The 27271-nt window shown below is 44.7% G+C and overlaps 1 protein-coding gene across 4 annotated transcripts in view; it reads right to left on the bottom strand.

Annotated features, from left to right (window-relative positions):
* snx29 (sorting nexin 29) overlaps positions 1–27271 on the bottom strand; it is a 109598-nt gene that overhangs the window by 25458 nt on the left and 56869 nt on the right. For 3 of the 4 annotated variants that reach the window (XM_014179669.2, XM_014179668.2, XM_014179667.2), the window contains exons 15-18: positions 21262–21368; positions 16705–16821; positions 15660–15715; positions 11202–11283 (exon numbers count right to left, since the gene is read on the bottom strand). In XM_014179669.2, coding sequence (XP_014035144.2) covers positions 11202–11283; positions 15660–15715; positions 16705–16821; positions 21262–21368 — 362 coding nt within the window. Of the gene's footprint in view, positions 1–11201; positions 11284–15460; positions 15574–15659; positions 15716–16704; positions 16822–21261; positions 21369–27271 lie in introns of those variants that run through there. The other variant, XM_045710341.1, reaches the window with a different exon arrangement.

Here is a 27271-nt window from a genome sequence, read left to right as displayed (position 1 = left end):
GAGCCCCCGGTACAGAGCCCCTGGTACAGAGCCCCTGGTACAGAGCCCCCAGTACAGAGCCCCCGGTACAGAGCCCCCGGTACAGAGCCCCCGGTACAGAGCCCCTGGTACAGAGCCCCTGGTACAGAGCCCCTGGTACAGAGCCCCCGGTACAGAGCCCCTGGTACAGAGCCCCCAGTACAGAGCCCCCAGTACAGAGCCCCTGGGTACAGAGCCCCCAGTACAGAGCCCCCGGTACAGAGCCCCTGGTACAGAGCCCCGGTACAGAGCCCCCGGTACAGAGCCCCGGTACAGAGCCCCCAGTACAGAGCCCCCGGTACAGAGCCCCCGGTACAGAGCCCCTGGTACAGAGCCCCGGTACAGAGCCCCCGGTACAGAGCCCCCGGTACAGAGCCCCCGGTACAGAGCCCCCGGTACAGAGCCCCCAGTACAGAGCCCCCAGTACAGAGCCCCTGGTACAGAGAAGAGACAACAACATAAATCTAGGGGTCAAATTAAATTCAAAGCTTTACCCTTCATCACGAACAAGATAGATAACTGCAAGTTAGCACTATTTTACTTGTTGTGTTCTCACCATCTCTTTGATATAGCTTGAACAGGCAGTTCATGTATTATTGTAGACTAACAAGGCTATTGAAAGGAGCAGCGAGTGATTCATCAACAGCCAGATAGACTGGGAGAGGAAATGCTGTCATTTACAACAACAACAATGGCATTTACAACTGCTCATTATTGCACTGCCTTACAGAGACTGATCAGTTCATCGAAAGGAGGGAGGCAAAGACAGACAGACAGACAGACAGACAGACAGACAGACAGACAGACAGACAGACAGACAGACAGACAGACAGACAGACAGACAGACAGACAGACAGACAGACAGACAGACAGACAGACGTTTTAGAGAGGGGATCCGAGGTGCTTAGCTCACTTAAGCAGCCACCCATGATGAGATGATTCTGAGCAATCTGAAAGTTAGCACTTTTCATTCAATAGCGTAAATGGTTTGCCAAGTCTTGAGAGACACGCCCCAAAAAACCTCTCAGAACAAGTAGAACATGTTGCTCTTATGAGAGCTACAGCCACAGTGTTAGAAGCACACCCTTTAGTCTTGTAGCCTGGTCCCATCTGTGTAATATCTTCTTCAGCCAGCTCATTTATTGTTTATATATCTATTGGATCATCTAGTACATCTGCTACGTCATGTACGTTTGTACTTTTGTCTAGCCACCCAGTTCCCTCTCTCTCTTGCTCTGAAGTACATAACTATGAGATACAGTCTGGTCAGATAGCATAGCCGGCACTCTTCTGACAGGCAGGGTAATTGTAGGTTACCAGCTGTGGTAAAAGCACTGGGCTCACCTCTTCCATCTTCTGAGGAAACCACTAAGAGCCCTCTTGCTCACCTCCGAGTGGGAAAACACTGCAACTACCATACAGACGGCACAAAATGGCAGACAAAGGATCAGGACTCCCGCTCACCTCATAATAGGAAAACACTGCAACTACCATACAGACGGCACAAAATGGCAGACAAAGGATCAGGACGCCCAGGCAGTGGGGATGTTAGTTTCACCATAATGAGTGGAAGTAGAAGCACTATTAGGTGGACCGATGTTGTATTCAGATGTTGCATGTACGGTTTGTGTGCTCATCTCTAACAATAGCATTGAAACCATAGAAATAAATGATATGTCTATGATTGGAACCTTCTGTTCTCCAGCTAAGGCACTTTGAAAGAAGGCTGTATGATAAGTTATATTGCTCATATGATCTTGTCCTTGATTTAAAGAACATTCAGCTATATTCATCACCTGCCTCGAACTTCTAGGTGCCAGACTTTTCCTGGTCAGGTCACCTACAGTAGTTGGCCTGTAGTAACAGTGGCCTGTTATACTTGAGCCTCAGCCATGAAAGTAAACATAGTTACAACAAAGCCCAGAGAGAAGGATAATATGGAGATTTGAAATACTAATGTGAAGAACAACCTTGATCATTAATCTAGACTAATGCAAAGTTATTTATATTCTTGCACTGACTATGTAGAGGACTCCACACACTCACTCACACAGACTCCAACACACACTGACACTCCAACACACACACTTACTTTGCTCACACACATTCCTACTGACTCTACACACACACACACAACCTTGCAAACATTTTTATTTTATTTAACCTTTATTTAACTAGGCAAGTCAATTAAGAACAAATTCGTATTACAATGACATCCTACCAAGAAGAGGCAAAAAGCCTCCTGCTGGGACGGGAGCTGGGTTTAAAAACAAAAGTCGGACAAAACACATTACGACAAGAGAGACACCCTAACAACACATAAAGAGAGACACCCTAACAACACATAAAGAGAGACACCCTAACAACACATAAAGAGAGACACCCTAACAACACATAAAGAGAGACACCCTAACAACACATAAAGAGAGACACCCTAACAACACATAAAGAGAGACACCCTAACAACACATAAAGAGAGACACCCTAACAACACATAAAGAGAGACACCCTAACAACACATAAAGAGAGACACCCTAACAACACATAAAGAGAGACACCCTAACAACACATAAAGAGAGACACCCTAACAACACATAAAGAGAGACACCCTAACAACACATAAAGAGAGACACCCTAACAACACATAAAGAGAGACACTCTAACAACACATAAAGAGAGACACCCTAACAACACATAAAGAGAGACACCCTAACAACACATAAAGAGAGACACCCTAACAACACATAAAGAGAGACACCCTAACAACACATAAAGAGAGACCTAAGACAACACAGCAAGGCAGCAACACATGACAACAACACAGTAGCAACACAACATGGTAGCAGCACAAACCTGGTACAAACATTATTGGGCACAGACAACAGCACAAAGGGCAAGAAGGTTGAGACAACAATACATCACGTGAAGCATCCACAAGTGTCAGTAAGAGTGTCCATGATGGAGTCTTTAAATGAAGACATGGAGATAAAACTGTCCAGCTTGAGTTTTTTTTTTTGCGGATCGTTCCAGTCGCTAGCTGCAGCGAACTGAAAAGAGGAGCGACCCAGGGATGTGTGTGCTTAGGGGACCTTTAACAGAATGTGACTGGCAGAACGGGTGTTGTATGTGGAGGATGAGGGCTGCAGTAGGTATCTCAGATAGGGGGGAGTGAGGCCTAAGAGGGTTTTATAAATAAGCATCAACCAGTGGGTCTTGCGTCGAGTAAACTAGCATGGGTAGGATGGTCCTGGGGTGAAAGAGGAGCGATTATGATAAAGGAAACCAAGTCTAGATTTAACCTTAGATATGTGCTGAGAGAAGGACAGTGTACCGTCTAGCCATCGTCCCAAGTACTTGTATGAGGTGACTACCTCAAGTTATAAACCCTCAGAGGTGTGTGTGTGTGTGTGTGGGGGGTGGGGGGGGGGGGCATTCTTCTTACCGAACTACATGACCTTTGATTTAGAGGTATTCAAAACAAGGTTAAGGGTAGAGAAAGCTTGTTGGACACTAAGAAAGCTTTGTTGTAGAGCGTTTAACACAAAATCCGGGGAGGGGCCAGCTGAGTATAACACTGTGTCATCTGCATATAAATGGATGAGAGAGCTTCCTACTGCCTGAGCTATGTTGTTGATGTAAACTGAGAAGACCGTGGGGCCTAGGCTCAAGCCGTGGGGTACATCCTTGGTGACAGGCAGTGGCTGAGACAGCAGATGTTCTTTATCTTTTCTTTTACTTTATACACTGCACTCTTTGAGGTAGTTAGCAAACCAGGCCAAAGACCCCCTCATTCTCCTTAGCCAAACCACAAGAATGGAATGGTCTACCGTATCAAAAGCTTTGGCCAAGTCAATAAAAATAGCAGCACAACATTGCTTAGAAGCAAGGGCAATGGTGACATCATTGAGGACCTTTTAAGGTTGCAGTGACACATCCATAACCTGAGCGGAAACCAGATTGCATACCCGAGATAATACTATAGACATCAAGAAAGCCAGTCAGTTGATTATTGACATGTTTTTCCAACACTTTTGATAAACAGGGCAAAATGGAAATCGGCCTATAACAGTTAGGATCAGCTTGATCTCCCCCTTTAAATAACGGACGCTCAATCATCATATACGCTGCTGCTACTCTGTTTATCATACATCCTGATGCCTAGTCACCTTACCCCTATACATATCTAACCCTACCACACATTTTAAATATGGTACTCATGTTCTATTTCTCCTCTGTTTTTCTTCTACTTGACTTTATTTATTTTCTAGTATTGTTGGGAAAGAGTTCGCACGAAAGGCACTTCACTGTACTTGTGAAAATGACAATAAAACTTGATTTTGAAGCACCACAGTTTTTTCAGGGCCGTGTGAGACAGAGATAGAGTAAAGCCAAGTACATGCAGCGGAACAGTAGTGCTTATGTCATCCCTCCCTCGTTCCCTCTCTCCTTCCCTCCATCTCTCGCTCTTTATTTCTCTGTCCACTCTGGGACACAACATTTGCCAAATTAGGCAGAAAATATAATCCATTTGGAGGACTGCAGAAAAGAAGGAGGACGCGGAGTGATAAGAGCGTATAAGGAGAGAATTTTTCCATTAAAAATATTCAGCAGAAGATTTATCGGCTGTACACTCTCTCTCTCTGTGTGTGTGTGTGTGTGTGTGTGTGTGTGTGTGTGTGTGTGTGTGTGTGTGTGTGTGTGTTTGAGGGAGGAAGTGATACCAAGTGTGATTGAATCTGTTTAAGTAAAATAGCCTCTCGCCATGGACTAGTATCCTTACCACAATCATCATAATAACAGAGATGACTAATAAGACTAGCAATGGACATTCTTTAAATATGATCAAGTATCATCTCACATCATTCTCAAACCATAATCTGTCTAGCCATCCTGCTGAATGAGTTTGCAAAATGACCCACTGGTTTGTGATTCATTAATATGCATACTATTCAAACATAAAATCCCCGTGAGGCCTGCTGTAACATCATGAGTGACAGAGCAGTTAGCTAACCAGGGCACACAGACTGTCATTAGTGCACACTAACCTCTGGCTCTCTGGAGTGGATAAATATTTCATCTTCATGCGTACAACACGTAAATGCAGTTGACACATAACTCTAAATTACATCCCTGGTACATGTAAAATACTCTGACCTACGAGCTACGACCCAGACTTGACCTTAACGAGATCGAACATGCGTACGCAAATCCTGTTTTACATAACTGATGGGAGAGAAGGTTGTGTGCACAGACAGACAGACAGACAGACAGACAGACAGACAGACAGACAGACAGACAGACAGACAGACAGACAGACAGACAGACAGACAGACAGACAGACAGACAGAAAAAAAGAGAGAGAGGGAAAGTCAGAAAGATAAATATTTTGTTACTTTATTTTTGCAAGATTAGATGTACAACTCAAATACTTTGACATATGATGTGAGTAGATTAGTATGGATTACTTTTGTCGCATCATTTGTAGACATCAATGTTCACTAGCCAAATTAAGTTCCCAGTCATATACCCTTAAAAGTTGAGGGCAGCAAGTGTCTTCAAGGGTATCATATTATACCCTTGAAGTTTGAGTTCTGGAACATTAACAGAGTTACAGAACACTGAGAACTATATCACCCATGTATTACTACTCCAGGTAGACCAATAAAATGTGAGATGTTTATCTGTGCACTAAAGTCCATCTCACCCCGCCACACACTCCTGCTCTCCCCAGGAAGGGAAGGTTTGTTTATGATTGGGCTGTGAACTTCTAAAACACTAGGAAGGTCGCTTGTAAAAGCCACTCCTACAATGTACCTCACATTTCTCCTTTCCATCCAGAGAAGAGGATTTGGAGGTCGCTAAATGAACAGTGATGTTGTTGACTAATGATTGGAGAGCAACATGTTGTTGTTTATTATCAGTGGTACGGATTAAGTACTTGAATATGTTTACCTCTGGAAGAACCTGAGTAAATCTACCATAATGGTAAACAGTTTTATGATTACAGCACATATTTTGTTCAAGAGCAGCAGGAGAAAGCTAGGATCACCTTGACTTGACTATGTATCCTCATCACATGCACCCTACAGTAATCCAAGCTCATTTCTGCATAACCTCAGTCATTCTGCATTCAAACTGTACAACCTTCTCGTTGTCATAACCTTCATAGATGGATTACAGCGTTTTGTTACAAGCTCTGATAAAACAACTGGAGCAATGTGATGATAGACAGATAGATGAATGCTGTCACTGGTTGAACACTGTCACTCTTGTCTGAGAAACTGCCAGGGACAACTTTACATTCAAACGCCAGGGAAAATACTGATACTCACTCACTTTTGTCTCACTCAATCTCTCACTTACTCTCTCTCTCCCACCCTCTCTCGCTCTCTTTCTTCCATCTTATCCTCTCTCCCACCCTCTCTCTCTCCTAAATGAATAAGTCACGAGTCGGGTTCGTAGCATTGCTCTAATGAGTACGGCAGGAAGTGGCAAAGCGAGGGAACGAGGGAATGAGAAAACGGATAAACGAGAGAGAAAGAGACAGAATTAGATGGCAGAGGTGGAGGAGGTTAGAGACACAGCCCCATAGCGTTTCCAGGAACTATAGTAAATGAATGGCTTGATTTGACTCGGACTCTGAGGTACGGCATTGGAGATTCCACTACTAGCCTCTCACAAGACAAAGATCAAACAGCCTTAGCAAGGCTCTGCAATCTAGAGCCGCTGCAATTCTGATTAAATTACCAAGAGAGAAAGTTGGGCAATTTCCTGTCACCTTCCAGCCTTAACATCATCTTCTCTGAATTGCCATTATTATCTTTGTATATCTGAGTTATTTGATGGTTATTTCCTTCCAAATACATTTGCAGATCGTACAAAGTGTTCTCAGTTCTCTGACTAGCCTAACGTGTTCTTCTAAAGCTGGAAATCTAACAAAAGCGATCTTTGGCTTTTACAGTGGAGATCCAATTTATGATGAATCGATGCAACTAAAAACAACGATCATCATAGTAATCAACATCCACCACAAACAACTACCACCATGTCGATAATCAAGGGCCTCCATTACCATAACCGTCACCATCATCTTTACAGACTTGATCATCATCTCAATTAGGAATCAGATTAATAATGGGCTCTGGTCTACTTATGGATATCCCTCATTTGCATAGCCAAAGAAGCCAATGAGATGCAGTCTCAGGCTTTGGCAAAAGAAACACGCACATACATAAAGAGTTTGCAGAGTGAACTAGGTAAACCCTCCACCACTCCATTGTATGAATCCTCTCAGCACATTGTGAAGTCAACTGCATGCAATATAGAGATTATCATCATTAGCACTTTTCCCACAGTGCACCTCTGGGGAATGGGACCTATGGGATCTATGTGATGGGAACAGCACACGTTGGAAGCATGTCAACGAGGACGACTCAATTGTTCATTGTTATAGCTGATTTATATTTCTAGTATGTGCATGTTCAAGGGCTTGGCTCCAACAGGAAGCCAAAGGTAGCTTATATAATGCCTATTGAATGCTCGATTAATGTGTCTGTGACTCGCTTTCAAATCACCCTCACACACACTCAGCTTGCCTCTGAGAAACTACAGTAGTCTCAGGAATCCCGGAATATTTGGAATTGAAATGAGAGAGAGAGTGAGAGTGAGAGAGAGAGAGAGAGAGAGAGAGAGAGAGAGAGAGAGAGAGAGAGAGAGAGAGAGAGAGAGAGAGAGAGAGAGAGAGAGAGAGAGAGAAGAGAAAAGCAGTTATCAAATCTCATTAAAGTTACAAAAAATATGGGAAAGTTTGCAGCAGGCCTGACTTTGTGTGGAAGTGATTGGCTCAGCTGCTTTTTACTGATCAAAGGGAATCACTCATTTAGAATTAAAAAAAACTGTACATTCTGTGTGCTGGGGCTCATCTAGAGTACAGGGCTTCACAAGTGATATGACATGCTATTCTATAAAATCATTTCTCTGTAATTAATATTACCTGATTGAGCTAATCATGTAAATGTAATTAACTACAAAGTCGGGGCACCACGAAATAATGTTTATAGAGCTGTTATCTTCTGAATAAACACTTGAAGAACTAGTAATATTTTACATCAATAGCAGTCAATATTAATCGTCACCTTATTTCAATCTCATCTGAAAGTTGTCAATTCTTGGTTATCTTCACAAACTCTGGCTACCATGTTGAATCAGCAATGCAAAATTGGGTTTAATTATTTATTTACCAAATACCTAACTAATCACACAGAATTACATATACACAGAATACAAATGATGTCATACAGAAAACGTCCCTGGTGGACGGAACCTGTATGATGGCTGGTTACACAAAGAGAGGGGGGTTGGGTTTGAGTGAAAGAGCGGGAAGACTGAGGAACAAAGGGAGACGCTATGCTATCGTAATTACAGTATCTTATGCATTCTAAATTACCGCCCATTTGGAAAAGGAAAATGCAATAAATATTTACTCTGAGCTGCGCTTCGGTAGGTTGGTCGTAGATGCTGGCCGTGTTGGCCAACAGAGATCTTCCTGTCCTCAGAAGAATGTCTCTGGTGGTAAATTGGATACGTTGTGGTACCTTCGTTGTGTGTTAGATTGGATACGTCGTCCGTCCTTTCCTAGCCCACGTTTACAGCGGCCGCTGCTAACTCAATGGCTAGGAGGTATCACTTCTGTAGTGAATAAGAGTTCAAAGTTCATACCATTCACAACCAAAGCTCACGCTGAGGTTGGCTTAGTTCTGTACTTGACATGTTAGTCCTTTTTAACGCAGAGGCTGCAGACCTCACGTACCCGGAACACAAGGTTACATTTTCGTCAAGGGCTTATATAGTGGAGGGGGAGAAGGGTGTGTTTCATAGTTTATAACCCATGTCTCTTCACAGGGGCAGGCCACTGATTGAGCAGGGCTCTTTCCTTATGAAAATCCAACTCTCTCATTTGGAAGCTAAAATTACATTTAATCTTCTAACAAACAGTTTCAATATCAAACATTTAAATTGCACAACAATTCCATGTGAATCTGATAACTAGAATGTGTAGACTTTCCCAGATACAGTTTATGTCGTCCTGTCATCAGTCATAATGTCTCAGATGACAACCGAACTGACATCCATACTCATTAAGTACCAACGCATATTTTCAACTGGTTCTATTACCGAAATATGGTTCCTTTCCCCCCACTTGTTTGATGTTCCCAGACTCTCTATGTTTAACAAAGGCTATTCGAGAGTCCTTCAGTAGAGTCAGAGAGAGAGGGGAAGGGAGAAAGGTATTTATGAGGGGGGTCATAAACCTTACCCACAGGCCAACGTCATGACACTGGGAATGTAAGTGGATTTGATATGTTGGTTCTGTCAGAGAAGTTTAAGGGAAGGAGGGAGGGTATGTTATCACTACAACACGGCAAAGTGCATCCGTCATCTCCACCTGGCAAATGAAGGGTTCTTCAGTTCTGTTATTATTTTACTTGTTTCTCTGAGGGAGAAGAGAAAAGCCATTTCTATAATAACTTCTTGTTGGTATCGTATGAGAATGCAACAATAATTTCCAACTGCCGTTATAATCTCATGAAAGGAGGGGGAGAGAGGGAGAGAGTAGGGGAGAGACGGAGAGCTCATCTGGGGAGAACAAAACAGGAGTGAAAATAGTGAGAACCATCACAACCTCCCTCTCTCTATGGGCATCCCAGGCCTTGTTCTGTCTACATAGTCATTTTAAACGGAGAAGAAAAGTGGCTTTTGAGAAAGGCAAAGACAGAATGGAGAACAAGCAATTTGCCTGCTCAATAAATGCCCTGTAATCTAGTGGCAGAGAAGAATGCCACGCTTCTCTGGCTCCCATTTCTCTCTCACTTTTCTCTCTCTATTTATCTTTTCCCCCCTCTCCATCATTTTCAGTTCAGCAGAGAGAGAAACGGAGCTGTGTGATTCTGATGTTGTGTTCTGCTGGGTGGTGCTGGTTTTTAGGCCCTGCTGTTATTGGAACAGTACAGGAACAGGATGTTTGGAATGACTGGCCGAGGCTTGGTGTCACCTGGTTGGCTGGTTGGAAATGGGAGCATTTAATTTTTTTTAACACATTCTAGAACTCAATTTCTATAATACCAGTAGTCTCTCTTTCAAATGCTATTTAAGAACAGGTGTATGGACCTTCTGTATGAGAAATACCGATTCTCACGTATCCCGCATACAGCTCCAACGTTTTGGCATGAGTGACCCATCACGTCTGTTTTTAAGCCTTGGAGAGGAAGATACAAAGCGCCTTTCACACACAGCCAACAATGGCAAACCGTTCTCATCTATCTAGTCTATTAAGAACAATGCTAATGTTTCCGCAGGGATCTATAAGACAAATAGACCCCTGAGAACACACCACAAAGGCACAAAAGACTATACAGGATACAGCCATTGTCTGAGGCTAGACTAAGCAATAGTTTCAAAGCGCTAGTAAAAATAGGTGTCATTAAATCAATGAAATACATTTACGGAACCATTTAACTAGAATATAGAAGTTCAACGCTAAATCCGTCAACTGAACTTCCCAGCAAAACCTTGAATGACCTCTGATTCCTTTCTGTACCAATCGGATCATTGATGTCTTATCAGCCATAACATTTTACTCTCCAATACCAGCCTCCTGTCACTACTTATCAGGGGTAAACATCTGGAAGCAGCTGCCCAGGCCTCTACTATTCTGTCCAGGGGTGCTGTTATGTCTTCACACCACACTGCAGTGGCAGAGATACAAGAGCAGACTTGTATGTAGTTCAGTCCGGGAGCAAGCCAATCAGGCTAGACTATCTCTCTGCTGAGGTTGTGTCACCTGTCGTGTCCCATAATTTCTGGTTTCACATCGCTACACTGTGGCTCCTCTTCCTGACAGAGGAGAGTGGAACCGAGCAGGGCAGTGACACATATCCCCTCAGGGGAGAACAGGAAGGAAGGCGACACAGTGAGAGACCTGAGGTTTCACGCCTAGTCAATGTGCTAGGTACAATAAAAATCAGTTATCGAGGCCAGGGCATATGCTGGCTGTTAGTTTTCACTAGTTACTCCATTCAACAACCAAACACAGAAATGGGATACCAGACAATTAGGATGTCTTGATCTGCAAATACAATTTGTGTTTGTTTATTAGACTAGGATCTGGTGTTAGTGTCTCTTACCTGGTATACGTGGTAGGCGTTAGAAGCGCGTCCTTGCAGAAACACAGAGGGAATCCAGACATTGATGAGAGCACGGTGAGCCCTGGGGCAGAGGAATACACAGTAAGGGTTATAGATACTGTAGTATTCATCGCAGGAAAGCTGTCATTCATAAAATATACTACGACATTAAAGAGAGGGTCTTCAATAGATTCAAGAATTCACTACTACTACACTTATATGAAGATCACCTTGTCAGGAAGCATAAATCAGAACCATGAAGCGCTACGGTATTTGCCTGGCTACCCATCCATACCACTCCGGCCAAACGCCACGGCCACTAGCGTTTCTTCTCCACGATGAATGTATGGGGAAATCGACAGAGCAGCGGAATTCAGGATGAGTCGTCAGGCAAGCAGAGTATTAAACCATGAGAACTTTCACCTCAGGAAGGAAAAAAATGGCTACCTACATAAAAACTCCAGGAGACCTTTCATTAGGGAAATGGAAAGAACCCAAAGGGAGATCAAATGTGAACCTGTATGTGGTTTGACCGCTGAGGTGCTCCTCACTACCTCCTACCAGAGGACATTACTACCACCTTGCTGGAACACAGTGTTTCAGACACCCAGGGTGTGTTCAAAATCGCACACTATCCCTATATAGTACACTACTTTGACCAGAGCCCTATGGGTACTGGTCAGAAGTATTGGACTATATAGGGAATAGGCTGCCATTTCAAGCACCCAGTCAGCGGTTACAGTGCTCTCGTCCTCTACTCCTGTTCCCTGTGTTTACTAAGGGACATAACCCATTTAAAAAGCACAACAACAGCATCCGTCCCTCCTTCATCACAAAGGTTGAACTGTGTTCTTTATTCACCGGAGCAAATGAAGACAGTCGTCAAGTGTCTCTGTGGTGTGTGTGTGTGGGTCTACACTCTGTTGTCTTTTGCAAAATCACATACTATCCCCGATCAGTTTTGGGATTAGTTACTTGAAAAAAGTATATTACATATTACTCTTTACATTCAACAAAAGTATCTTGTTACTTTACAATATTACTTTGTGTGGAAAGTAATGCGTTAGTTATAAACTGGGTGGTTCGAGCCCTGAATGCTGATTGGCTGACCGCCATGGTATATCAGACCGTATACCATGGGTAGGCCCCATTTTTTTTTACTGCTCTAATTATGTTGGTAACCAGTTTATAATAGCAATAAGGCACCTCGGGGGCTTGTGGTATATGGCCAATATACCACAGCTAAGGGCTGTGTCCAGGTACTCTGCGTTACCTTATTGCTTAATTATATTACTTTGCATTACGATCAAATATAGGCTACTTGCTGGCGCTGCTTCCTCTGCTAGTCTACAAGTGCTGCACTATATATGTATATATATATATACACACACCTTAAGTCAAACATCTGTACAGATTTCCTAACTTTCATTCAAAATCTTTCTCTCGAGCCGCCAGTTCTTCGTTGTTTGACAGAGTAACTGTAATAATAACTGTAATAATAAGTAACGTGTTACTTTAGTCCGTTACTCATAAAAGTAATCTGATTACGTAACGAGCTACTTTTGTAATTCGTTACCCCCAACACTTTCCCTTATATAGTACACTATTTTTGACCAGATCCCTATGGGCCCTGGTTAAAGGTAGTGGACTATATAGGGAATAGGCTGCCATTTCAGGCACCCAGTAATAGTCACGTGTTATAGCCCTCTAGTCCTCTACCCCCGTTCCCTGTGTTTAATGAGAGACATAACTGATTTAAGCAGCACAGTGACACAGCCTCCCTCCCTCCTCCCTCACAAAGGTTGCACAGTGTCCTCTTTTCACCGGCGCTAACGAGGACATGAGGAAAGTGGTCAAGTGGGTGACAACCTCGGTTCAACTCTGTTTTAAATGAGACGACAAGGGTCATCCCTGGACCAGGAGAGCTAGTGTCAACAGGCTTTGTTTACAAATAGCCCTTTATTTTTTTTACATTTCTACATTTTCGTCATTAGCGGATGCTCTGATCCAGAGCGACTTACAGTTTGTGCATTCATCTTAAGATAGCTGGGTGAGACAGCCACATGTCACAGTTGCACATTTTAAGTAAGTACCTTTTTCCTCAATAAAGTACTTATCATAAAGTACTAGCCAGGTTCTATTAGCAGTTAGTACAACACCTGTATATACACTGCATGTACAAAACATTAGGAACACTAGGAACACCTTCTGTACCCCTTTTTGCCCTCAGAACAGCCTCAATTCGTCAGGGAATGGACTCTACAAGGTGTCGAAAGTGTTCCACAGGGATGCTGGCCCATGTTGACTCCAATGCTTCCCACAGTCATGTCAAGTTGGCTGGATGTCCTTTGGGTGGTGGACATTCAAATCAAATCAAATCATGCAATGCAATGTGCTTCGCAGAAAAATAACTAATAAAAACAATGAAAATAAAAGCTGAACTATTTACTACACAAGAAACATAAGACAAAAAACGAAATAACGAAGAAAACTGAACGACTAAAAAGCACGCTAAGGAAAAGCAAAGCTAAAAAGCACACAGGAACCTGTTGAGCGTGAAAAACCCAGTAGCATTGCAGTTCTTGACACTCAAACCGGTGCACCTGGCACCTAATACCCCATTCAAAAGCACTTAAATCTTTTGTTTTGCCCATTCACCCTCTGAATGGCACACATACACAATCCATGTCTCAATTGTCTCAAGGCTTCAAAATCCGTCTTTAACCTGTCTCTTCCCCTTCATCTACACTGATTGAAATGGATTTAACAGGTGACATCAATAAGGGATCATAGCTTCCACCTGGATTCACCTGGTCAGTCTATGTCAGGGAAAATATTTTGTACACTCAGTGTACACAGTAATGTATGTTTACAATATACAGAGTATATAGTTTACCATGAAAATGGTTTAGTGTCTTATGACTGGGGATCTACAGGGCTGGGGTTGTCCTCCCCTGATTTTAAAGACTGTCATTCTCACTCACTGTCACAGATTTTCAAACAGAGAGGTGGAGTTAGAGACCAGCAGTGAGAGAGGAAGAAGGATATTTTCAGAGACGTCTGAAAACGGTCACCTACCTTCCCTCACCTGAGGTGATAAAGATACACATGATGATGACAGAGCTGAGCCGTGGTGTCAGAGATACACATGATGATGACAGAGCTGAGCCGTGGTGTCAGAGATACACATGATGATGACAGAGCTGAGCCGTGGTGTCAGAGATACACATGATAATGACAGAGCTGAGCCGTGGTGTCAGAGATACACATGATAATGACAGAGCTGAGCCGTGGTGTCAGAGATACACATGATGATGACAGAGCTGAGCCGTGGTGTCAGAAATACACATGATAATGACAGAGCTGAGCCGTGGTGTCAGAGATACACATGATAATGACAGAGCTGAGCCGTGGTGTCAGAGATACACATATACAGTGCATGACTTTTTCCACATTTTGTTGTTACAGCCTTATTCTAAAATGGAGTAAATCGTTTTTTTCTTCATCAATCTACACACAATACGCCATAATGACAAAGCAAAAACAGGTTTTTAGAAATGCTTGCTAATTTATTTTAAAAAATCTAACGGAAATATTACATTTACATAAGTACTCAGACCCTTTACTCAGTACTTTGTTGAAGCACCTTTGGCAGCGATTACAGCCTCGAGTCTTCTTGGGTATGACGCTACAAGCTTGGCACATCTGTATTTGGGGAGCTTCTCCCATTCTTCTCTGCAGATCCTCTCCAGAGGAGGTCTCTCCAGAGATGTTTGAACGGCTTCAAGTCCGGGCTCTGGCTGGGCCACTGAAGGACATTCAGAGACTTGTCCCGAAGCCGCTCCTGCATTGTCTTAGCTGTGTGCTTAGGGTCATTGTCCTGTTTGAAGGTGAACCTTTGCCCCAGTCTGAGGTCCTGAGCGCTCTGGAGCAGGTTTTCATCAAGGATCTCTCTGTACTTTTCTCTGTTCATAATTGCCTCGATCCTGACTAGTCTCCCAGTCCCTGCCGCTGAAAAACAACCCAACAGCATGATGCTACCACCACCATGCTTCACCGTGGGGATGGTGCCAGATTTCCTCCAGACGTGACGCTTGGCATTCAGGCCAAAGAGTTCGATCTTAGTTTCATCAGACTTGTTTCTCATGGTCTGAGAGTCTTTAGGTGCCTTTTGGCGAACTCCAAGCGGGCTGTCATGTGCCTTTTACTGAGGAGTCGCTTCCATCTGGCCAGTGCTGCAGAGACGGTTGTCCTTCTGTAAGATTCTCCCATCTCCAGAGAGGAACTCTAGAGCTCTGTCAGAGTGACCATCGTGTTCTTGGTCCCTGACCGAGGCCCTTCTCCTCCGATTGGGATCTGAATACTTTCCGCACTGAATATAATAGAGATAGTCAGACACTGCTCATGTGATAAGAGATATACTGTGGATGTAGATATGGGGAGATAGAAGGTGCTTACGTCTCAAAATCTGATAGGCTGGGGTCGTCAGAAGTCTGGCTCAGGTCACCAGGAACCTTTATTCAAAAGTAAGGAGAGGAAGATGGAGCGAGAGAGAGACGGAGCGAGAGAGAGAGCAAAATGTCACTGTTTATACAAAATGTCACTGCGTTACTATGTCAGCTACCTTTCATCCATTTCTACTTTACACAACCCTTTGTGTCTGAGCAGCAGGGTTGGGTAGATCCTGAGGGAGAGGGCGTCTTTCTGTGTGACCAGCGGAGCAGAGCACTGTGACATTACTGTACTCTGCCCCCCCTCTCCCCCCCATCCCATCACCACCACTCTCACGTCAACGTACTGTACGCACAAAAAAAAACTATTGGAACTCATAGTGGAGTGCGTGACACCATAGGGCCTCTTGTTGTTGTTAATCCCTGGATAGGAGGGAGCGCCAGAGGCAGAGATGGACACTATTACCCAGCATGGCTGTAAGGGATCCATTCCTATAATCTGTCTGCAACTTCTCCTCAAATCCCCCCACAACCCAGGGACACATGCAGGGGTAATTCTTTGTGTGTGTGTGTGTGTGTGTGTGTGTGTGTGTGTGTGTGTGTGTGTGTGTGTGTGTGTGTGTGTGTGTGTGTGTGTGTGTGTGTGTGTGTGTGTGTGTGTGTGTGTGTGTGTGTGTGTGTGTGTGTGTGTGTGTGTGTGTGTTTCAACAGCCTTTTGTCTTTCATTTTCAATGTGTGGACTGTCTATTAATAGAACAAAAGGGTCTGGTGTAGAGAAGATGAAGTAGGGCTCTCACACCCCAGAGACAGGGCCACAGGGCTGGGATAGAGGGTGCCACATCTCCTCTACTCCCCTCCTGCTCCAGCCCCAGGGACCAGAGAACCACACATACAGCTTGCCTGGTCAGCCAGCCAGTGTGCGGCCAGAGCTGGGCCAGCAGATGAGGGCTGGAGCTCTGGGATAAGGGGTAGCCTGGGGTAGTTGATTTGTTACCGAGTGGCCGGCAATCTCCCGTGTGTGTGTGTGTGTGTGTGTGTAGAGGGTAACTCACTGGTCCTCTGAGGTCGATGAGTTCCTGTTTCATCTGGTTGATGAGGTGGTCCTTGGCCATCAGAGAACGGTACAGACGCTCATTGAACTCTATCAGCTCACCGTGCATCTCAGCCACCTAGTATAAACACGCGCACACACACACACACACACACACACACACACACACACACACACACACACACACACACACACACACACACACACACACACACACACACACACACACACACACACACACACACACACACACACACACACACAGGGTGGTTGAGTCCAGGCTGCTCACGACATCAGCTGTCAGTGTCCATAACAGACCTGGACAGGGTGATAGGTTTCTGCCACCAGCATGTCACAAACAGAGACAGCCAGATAGCTATGACATTCATTCATTTGTCTGGGGACATCAGGTGTCAGGGTAGATTGAGGACAGGGACATCTGGCTATGACCGGTGAATGATGTCCTTTTTGACATGTCTGTAGCCATCACTGACCCTAATACACAGAGTATAGCACCGCAAACACACTGGGTTAAAATAAGACATCATAGAGTCTCATTTTAAAGTGAGACAGAATGTTTTAGCCTGGCTGTTGGTTTTAACAGGAATGTTTGGGATGAAAACTACCAAGGAATTCACTTCAGTACCAGGCTAGTTTGAGAATGATTATTTTAAGAAAGCTCATTGTCTGTTATTATGAGGGAGAGATGTAATTATAGTAGTTAAAAAGCAAGGAATAATGAAGACAATTCTTATCTTATAGCACAAAGTTGAAAAATAACCTCAACATGGCATCTGGGAGAGGTGAGGGAGAGAGAATTATAGTAGTTAAAAAGCAAGGAATAATGAAGACAATTCTTATCTTATAGCACAAAGTTGAAAAATAACCTCAACATGGCATCTGGTAGAGGTGAGGAAGCAAACTTTTCCTTTGTTATAGTTTTCCAGCTATAATTATTTCATAGTTAGCTAACATTTCAACATTCACCTAGGTTTCTAGGTCACTATTAATAAATACAGTCATTTTTAACTTTCCAGACAGAATTCAAACACAGTGACCTCAGGATCAGGTAGAGAGAGTTGGGCATTAAAATGCAGAACTTGACATCTTTGAAGGCAGCACCATCAAAACACTCCTGCTTCCACGGTTTCTACTTTGAAATGCACTCAACACTCAACTTTCCCATCTCAGGAGTTAACCTGCAGCTTCCTTGATGTTGTCTAACTCTACAGAGACCGGGAGAGACAACGGGCATGTTGAATGATGTGAACACACCCACCCACACAAACACAGGTACAAACACACACAAACACGGACACACAAACACGTGTGCATGTGCACGCTCACACACACACACACACACGTGCGTGCACACACGACTCAGCTGGCATTTGGAGTACCAACAGCACTAGCGAGGCCCAGCAGTGCCGCATCACCTTTGACAGCCACCCTGTGGGGAACACTGAACAGCACAACAGAAAGGTTCCTAGCTACCAAGTCGGACCAACAGAACTCACTGACGGAACATCGGATCATTCTGGAAAACTCAATCCATTCATCACCTCTATTTATTTGTGCCGTAACTTTCAAATAGGACATTAAAAAAAGAAATTAATTTGAAGCGTGAAGGAACCCAATTAATTCTCAGTGAGAGGGAGCTAATCGGTTTGTTATTCTGCGGCCGCGCCTGCTGATTTGCACATGTCATTTCAGTCAGTCACAGCCACTTGCTAACGCTCCCAATTCAGTTCAACAGGCGAGGAGTGCACATGCGGTTTCAACCTCATTACTCACCATGCAGCGCTGGTCGGGAAGACAGGACCAAGTCACTGCATTCATTCATTCAATGTTTTGTTTAACTGGGTTTGAATTTAGAAAGGTTGTCCATTTTCTATTTCAGCTTTTCCATTAAAACACTCAGAAATAGCAATGCATCTTATTGAGAGCAGTTAGTTTTGGTTTATTGTAAGTTATTTAGGACCTACAAACTAACTTAACAGTAAAACCAGTTGTCAGTCTCTATTTGTGGGCCATATGACAGTTCTATATGGCACTGTTGTGATGCAGGTGATCCTAGCAGTTCCCTCCCTCCACCCCCCTTTCTCCCATACCCTCCCTCCCTTTCTACCCCCCTCCCTCCCCCGCTTTCTCCCTTCCTCCCCTCCCTCCCCTCCCTCTCTCCCCAGGCTGACAGTAGTGTGAGGTGAGCAGCAGTTAGTGAGGCGAGCAGAGATGCTGTGCTGAGCTGGGAGCCTGTACAGAGAAGTCCCAGCCTAAGCAGAAATGGCCACCATAGCTGACCTGCTATCTAACACAAGTAATTGGATGTGAAACGAGTCTGAAGAGAGAGAACAGAGAGAAGTGGAAAGAGGAGACGACAGGCTTAGCTTTCCCTCAGAGCGGTAGCATGAGAGAGGGATGGATGAATGTGTGTGGTGGAGAGGGGGATGAATGTGAAAGCAAGGGAGGACTGGAGGAAGAGAGGGGGGAGATTGGTGTCAGTGTCTGGGTGCACACTGTCGCTCTCTCACTGACTCACTTTACCCAGCAGTCTCCACAAACAGGAAGTGACATGAGCAGGGAGACGGGTGGTGGGGAAGGAGGAGGGGCGGGTAGAGGACTAAGCTGTCCACTCAGATTGGCACGCATGCAAGCACACACAGGCACGCGCACACACACCCACACACAAATTGGCAATTTGTTGAGCATTATTTAGTCCATCCATCTCTTCCATTTTTAAGATCAATATAGGAATGGCTACAGTGGAGCATGTTTCCAGGCATAGGCTGGTATTATTGTGAGTCTTTTCTAAATTGAACAGAAAGAAAGCCTGTTAGTAATTGCTGTGGTGTTTCTGCTGTTGGATAATTAATGAGAGAGAACAGATCAAAAGGAAGATCCAGAGATCCCACAGGAGTCCCCGACCCATATCTCACTGTTACACACACACACACACACACACACACACACACACACACACACACACACACACACACACACACACACACACACACACACACACACACACCTCACTGTTACACACACACACCTCACTGTTACACACACACACACACACACACACACACACACACACACACACACACGCACACACACACCTCACTGTTACACACACACACACCTCACTGTTAACACACACACACACACACACACACACACACACACACACACACACACACACACACACACACACACACACACACACACACACACACACCTCACTGTTATACCACACACACACAGACCCTCAAACACCCAAATCTCATTGTAGAACAAACACCCTCAAACACATATCCATCTCTCCTCCACAAAAAGACTACTACATCCCATAATAGTATCTTACAATATTATACTATTTCATATCACACCTCTGAACTTGGTTATAAAGAATTGTGGTTATACATGTGGTTATTACATATTCCAAATGAAAGCAAATCTCCTATACTTTCCAACTATTTCACTGTGGCCACCAGTAAAACCCATTGTCAATAGCAACAGCCAACAATACTAGCCAAGCTGCTGTAGTCTAAACATCTGCATGTTTCCATGACTTCAGAGAACATAAACAGGCAAACCAGATAGTAACATAATGTGGAGGACAAAAGAAAAATGTACGCTGTCTGCCAGTACATTTAAATAAAGTTGTCACAGCGTTGAACTGAGATTTAAAGTGAAAACGGAAGTACCCGTCTCAGCATGTTTAGGAAAGCCCTATTGAGACTGACAGGCAAGCAAATGAACGCATCATTAAGTAAACAATAAAAAAGACATAGATAAATGCATAAATAAGTGAAATGACAGTCTTCCCAAACACAAACAGAATTATTTCTTATTAAAGAAATATAAAACACTTATGAATAATTGACTGCAACCTCATTAAAATAGAGGAGGGCGGTGTTCCCGGGGTTTGCTGATGTCATTGTCTCTCGGCACAGAGGGCCACACTGTCGGTTGGTCATTAGTTAACCAGCATGCCAAGAACTCCCAGAACCACCCACTCCCTGGCTCTGTCTCTGAGTGACTGCATCATCGTCATGTGTAAAAACAGAATTAGAACTGTGCATCAGCTGCCTACAAACTCCATGACTGTTTGAATACTTTAGAAATCCCTTCTTGAAGTAATCACAGGGATTTGACCAGGCTGGATTAGTGACAGCAATCCCCTTCACTGATCTGTGATGACTGGGTAGATAGTTTTAAGTCGTATTAGTCGTATGTACAGGATACACATGGTATACACCTTCCAACGAAATGTTTACTTGCAGGCTCCTTCTGGACAACGCAACAACGAGAAATAACAAAAGATAAGAATAGGAAGATAAAGTAAACGGCTCAGTAGAATAGAAAAAACATTTGAGCTCTAACTAGTTGCTGCCATATGCAGAGAAATCCATGACTTCTCCATCAGCTCCATGAAAGGGAGTGAATGAGGGTTGAAGGGAGAAAGCTACTTTCTGGAATGAAATGCAGCCATCTCAGCTGTCTAAGTACTGGTAAGGGTAAGACTGAGCCAGACAGTAGTGGTACTAGTAGTACCCACCTCTATGAGTTTGCGTTCATAGCTGGCAGCCAGCTCCTCAACATCACCCATAGACCTGCTCTGAGGGGCCGGAGTAGGATCATCACAGTTCCTCACCATGGGGAGAGCTGGAGAGAGAGGGGGGAGAGAGAGGGGGGAGAGAGAGGCAAACAATTACTTGGGGAATAATAATAATAATTTGATGGGTGTTTATATTTGTCCTGTTTCACACATGTACAATTGTGTATGATATGTATGTGTGAAATGGAAATGTGTTTTCCCTGTGGCTCAGTTGGTAGAGCATGGTGTTTGCAACGCCAGGGTTGTGGGTTCGATTCCCACGGGGGGCCAGTACAAAAATATATATATATATATATAATAATAATAATTTATGAAATGTATGCATTCACTACTGTAAGTCGCTCTGGATAAGAGCGTCTGCTAAATATGTAAAAATGTTTTTTTTTGCACAAATTCTAGCGCCCTCTGAGACATCCCCGGAAAGAGGGTTCCCGGCCAGGGTCAGCCATTAACAACAGTGACCCAGGAGCAATTAGGATTAAGTGCCATGCTCAAGGGCACGTCAACCTTTTTTCAACATGTCGGCTCGGGGATTCGAGCTAGCTACCTTCTGGTTCCTGGCTAAACGCTCTAACCACTATGCTACCTGCCTCCCAACATAATGAGTTATATTAATAAGAATAAGTGTTTGATATGCCTGGGGCAACAATAAACAAACACACACACACACACCATTATCACTGGATAATTATGCAGAGTATTGTCTTGTCGGTAGTTAAAGTTAAAAACCAACAACTGTTTGATGGGCCGTTTTTTTCCACACAGCTCTAATTGTCTGTTGGAGGCATGGGTCAGAGAGCAGAGCGGTTACTTCCTGGAAAGCTTTAAAACAGCCTCCTCTCTAAGGTACTAAACCCGCTGTATGTACCAGGGGAAGTAAACAAGTAAACATTGTTGTTATGACAACCATTTTCTCTAATTACTGTCTTTTTGTACCGAGATTCACATGAAAAAAAAAGATTGTTTCTCCAAACTTCAGACTATTGTATCAAACTGACACGCTGCTTGGCTCTCCCCACATACTCCTAAAACTGTGGTTCATCACTACTAGTTCTAGCTGGCTAACGTCATCAATACGGGCCTACAGCGGTTCCACGTCAGCTATAAACATGGTGTAATCTAGTTTTAGGAGGAAGAACAACAGAAGTTAGACTAGAGGGACTTGGAGGAGCGGTGGCTCCTTTCTCCTTTAACACCTTTATATATAAGGTCCCACATTAGGTTAGATAACACAAACACACACATGCACACAGACCTACAGCACTGAGGCGACAAAGACGGAGAGAAACCTCTTTCCTCAAACTCAAGCGCACACACGCACACACGCGCACACACACACGCGCACACACACACATGTGTGCGCAATACACAAACAAACATCTCAGAAAATAGAGAATAATAACCCACTTAAAATAACAGATGTAGGTTTTGGTTGAATTTGAAGAGAAACTGTCCAAATCTCTCAGTCCTAATAGTGATAAAGGGCAGTGTGTGTCTGGTCTCGCAGGGGCAGATATTGATTTAGGAAGATGATTGCTGGTCCAGAGGAGACAAAAGCCCAGCCTGCTGCTGAGAATCTGAGTGATACAGCCCTGATAAGAGGACGACGAGGAGGACAAAGTCAATCAACCCTTTCAACACGCACACATACACACCTCCCCAGTCTACACACACCTCCCCAGTCTACACACACCTCCCCAGTCTACAGTCTACACACATCTCCCCAGTCTACACACATCTCCCCAGTCTACACACACCTCCCCAGTCTACACACACCTCCCCAGTCTACAGTCTACACACATCTCCCCAGTCTACACACACCTCCCCAGTCTACACACACCTCCCCAGTCTACAGTCTACACACATCTCCCCAGTCTACACACATCTCCCCAGTCTACACACACCTCCCCAGTCTACACACACCTCCCCAGTCTACACACATCTCCCCAGTCTACAGTCTACACACATCTCCCCAGTCTACACACATCTCCCCAGTCTACACACACCTCCCCAGTCTACACACATCTCCCCAGTCTACACACACCTCCCCAGTCAACAGTCTACACACATCTCCCCAGTCTACAGTCTACACACACCTCCCCAGTCTACAGTCCACACACATCTCCCCAGTCTACACACACCTCCAGTCTACACACCCTCCCCAGTCTACACACACCTCCCCAGTCTACACACACCTCCCCAGTCTACACACATCTCCCCAGTCTACACACACCTCCCCAGTCTACACACCTCCCCAGTCTACACACATCTCCCCAGTCTAGTCTACACACACCTCCCCAGTCTACACACACCTCCCCAGTCTACACACACACCTCCCCAGTCTACACACACCTCCCCAGTCTACACACACCTCCCCAGTCTACACACATCTCCCCAGTCTACACACACCTCCCCAGTCTACACACACCTCCCCAGTCTACAATTCCCAGTCTACACACATCTCCCCAGTCTACACACACCTCCCCAGTCTACACACATCTCCCCAGTCTACACACATCTCCCCAGTCTACACACATCTCCCCAGTCTACACACATCTCCCCAGTCTACAGTCTACACACACCTCCCCAGTCTACACACATCTCCCCAGTCTATAGTCTACACACCTCCCCAGTCTACACACACCTCCCCAGTCTACACACACCTCCCCAGTCTACACACATCTCCCCAGTCTACACACATCTCCCCAGTCTACAGTCTACACACACCTCCCCAGTCTACACACATCTCCCCAGTCTACACACACCTCCCCAGTCTACACACATCTCCCCAGTCTACAGTCTACACACACCTCCCCAGTCTACACACATCTCCACAGTCTACACACATCTCCCCAGTCTACAGTCTAGACACACCTCCCCAGTCTACACACATCTCCCCAGTCTACACACATCTCCCCAGTCTACAGTCTACACACATCTCCCCAGTCTACACACACCTCCCCAGTCTACACACATCTCCCCAGTCTACACACATCTCCCCAGTCTACACACATCTCCCCAGTCTATAGTCTACACACACCTCCCCAGTCTATAGTCTACACACACCTCCCCAGTCTACACACACCTCCCCAGTCTACACACACCTCCCCAGTCTACACACACCTCCCCAGTCTACATACACACACCTCCCCAGTCTACACACACCTCCCCAGTCTACACACATCTCCCCAGTCTACACACATCTCCCCAGTCTACACACACCTCCCCAGTCTACACACATCTCCCCAGTCTACACACATCTCCCCAGTCTACAGTCTACACACACCTCCCCAGTCTACACACACCTCCCCAGTCTACACACACCTCCCCAGTCTACACACATCTCCCCAGTCTACAGTCTACACACACCTCCCCAGTCTACACACACCTCCCCAGTCTACACACATCTCCCCAGTCTACAGTCTACACACACCTCCCCAGTCTACACACATCTCCACAGTCTACACACATCTCCCCAGTCTACAGTCTACACACACCTCCCCAGTCTACACACACCTCCCCAGTCTACACACATCTCCCCAGTCTACAGTCTACACACATCTCCCCAGTCTACATACACCTCCCCAGTCTACACACACCTCCCCAGTCTACACACATCTCCCCAGTCTACACACACCTCCCCAGTCTACACACATCTCCCCAGTCTACACACATCTCCCCAGTCTACACACATCTCCCCAGTCTACAGTCTACACACACCTCCCCAGTCTACACACACCTCCCCAGTCTACACACATCTCCCCAGTCTACAGTCTACACACACCTCCCCAGTCTACACACATCTCCCCAGTCTACACACATCTCCCCAGTCTACACACATCTCCCCAGTCTACACACACCTCCCCAGTCTACACACATCTCCCCAGTCTACAGTCTACACACACCTCCCCAGTCTACACACATCTCCCCAGTCTACACACATCTCCCCAGTCCCCCAGTCTACAGTCTACACACACCTCCCCAGTCTACACACACCTCCCCAGTCTACACACACCTCCCCAGTCTACAGTCTACACACACCTCCCCAGTCTACACACATCTCCACAGTCTACACACATCTCCCCAGTCTACAGTCTACACACACCTCCCCAGTCTACACACACCTCCCCAGTCTACACACATCTCCCCAGTCTACAGTCTACACACATCTCCCCAGTCTACATACACCTCCCCAGTCTTCACACACCTCCCCAGTCTACACACATCTCCCCAGTCTACACACATCTCCCCAGTCTACACACATCTCCCCAGTCTACACACATCTCCCCAGTCTATAGTCTACACACACCTCCCCAGTCTACACACACCTCCCCAGTCTACATACATCTCCCCAGTCTACAGTCTACACACACCTCCCCAGTCTACACACATCTCCACAGTCTACACACATCTCCCCAGTCTACAGTCTACACACACCTCCCCAGTCTACACACATCTCCCCAGTCTACACACATCTCCCCAGTCTACAGTCTACACACATCTCCCCAGTCTACACACACCTCCCCAGTCTACACACACCTCCCCAGTCTACACACACCTCCCCAGTCTACACACACCTCCCGAGTCTACACCAGTCTACACCAATGCAGGATGCGCAGACTAGTAGTACAAAGTTGGGCTAGAACAGCAAGAAAGTTTCTAAATATCATCCCCCCTACACACACACACACACACACACATACACACACAATCGTAGAGAAGATTTGCCACCCAGTCATCCAGAGAGTCAACAGGCGTGATAGGGTCATTATCACCCCAGCCAGCAGCACACAGCTCTCTGCCACAGCAATCCTAAGGCTTATCTTTCACTACCAATAGCCTGTCTATCCCCTCACACACACACACACACACACACACACACAGACTGCCTTTGTCAGTAAAACTGCTGACAGTACATTCCCAAGTTACCTCAGCTCAGAGTTTCTCTTTCACTTGGATTCCTGTTCCCTGTCACGGCAATAGGGTCTTAATAATAAAACACCGAAGACATAGTGAATGGCTAAGTGTATGTGCGTGTGTACACTGTAAACACTTATTTTGCCTTTTAGTTGTTTCAGCTCATTTCCCAAAGTCAACTTAACTGAAACATTTTGTTGAGTCAACATAAAAGTGTGTTATCCTGCTGCCTTGAAATTTGAAATCAAGTCTAATCTGGATTCCGTGTTGAGTTAACTTAATCTAAAGTTACTTCAATTGAGTATAGTGAACTTCATACTTTTAGTCAAATCAATACGATTCAACTAATGCTTTAAGTTGTGCTTACAAAACTACACTGTATGCAATTGCTGTACATTTTATGATACTGATAAAATTAGAATTTTATAGTAAATAAATAGTGTATTACTGTTTTGCTGTATATTTACAGTCAATCGCAATTGGATACTTTTTGGATCGTCCTGTAAATTCTCATCACGCCTCACTTGCAATTACAGTTATTCGTATAGGATACTTCAGATGTGCTTATGGAACACACATTTATTTCTTTACAGTAAATATAAAACTTACTGTATTTTTACAACTGAATTCGTTATTGCTGTAAAATGACAGTATGCAACTGTATTCTGATTACAGTAAACTTGTTAATTATGATATTTTCTGTATTTTAACAGCAACTCAGTAGCAAGTAAGCTATTTTAATTTTACAGGATAAGTACACTATATATACAAAAGGTATGTGGACACCCCTTCAAATTACTGTATTTGGCTATTTCAGCCACACCCGCTGCTGACTGGTGAATAAAATCAAGCACACAGCCTTTCCAACAAGTCAGTTCATAAAGTTTCTGCCATGTTAGAGCTGCCACGGTCAACTGTAAGTGCTGTTATTGTGAAGTGGAAACGTCTAGGGGCAACAACGGCTCAGCCGTGAAGAGGAAGGCCACAAAAGCTCAAAGAACGGGATCGCCAAGTGCTGAAGTGTGTAAAAATG

Source organism: Salmo salar, chromosome ssa28 (assembly GCF_905237065.1).
Source record: "Salmo salar chromosome ssa28, Ssal_v3.1, whole genome shotgun sequence".
Taxonomy (NCBI): domain Eukaryota; kingdom Metazoa; phylum Chordata; class Actinopteri; order Salmoniformes; family Salmonidae; genus Salmo; species Salmo salar.
Note: the sequence above shows the minus strand (reverse complement) of the source record. Positions and strands in the feature narration are given on the sequence as shown.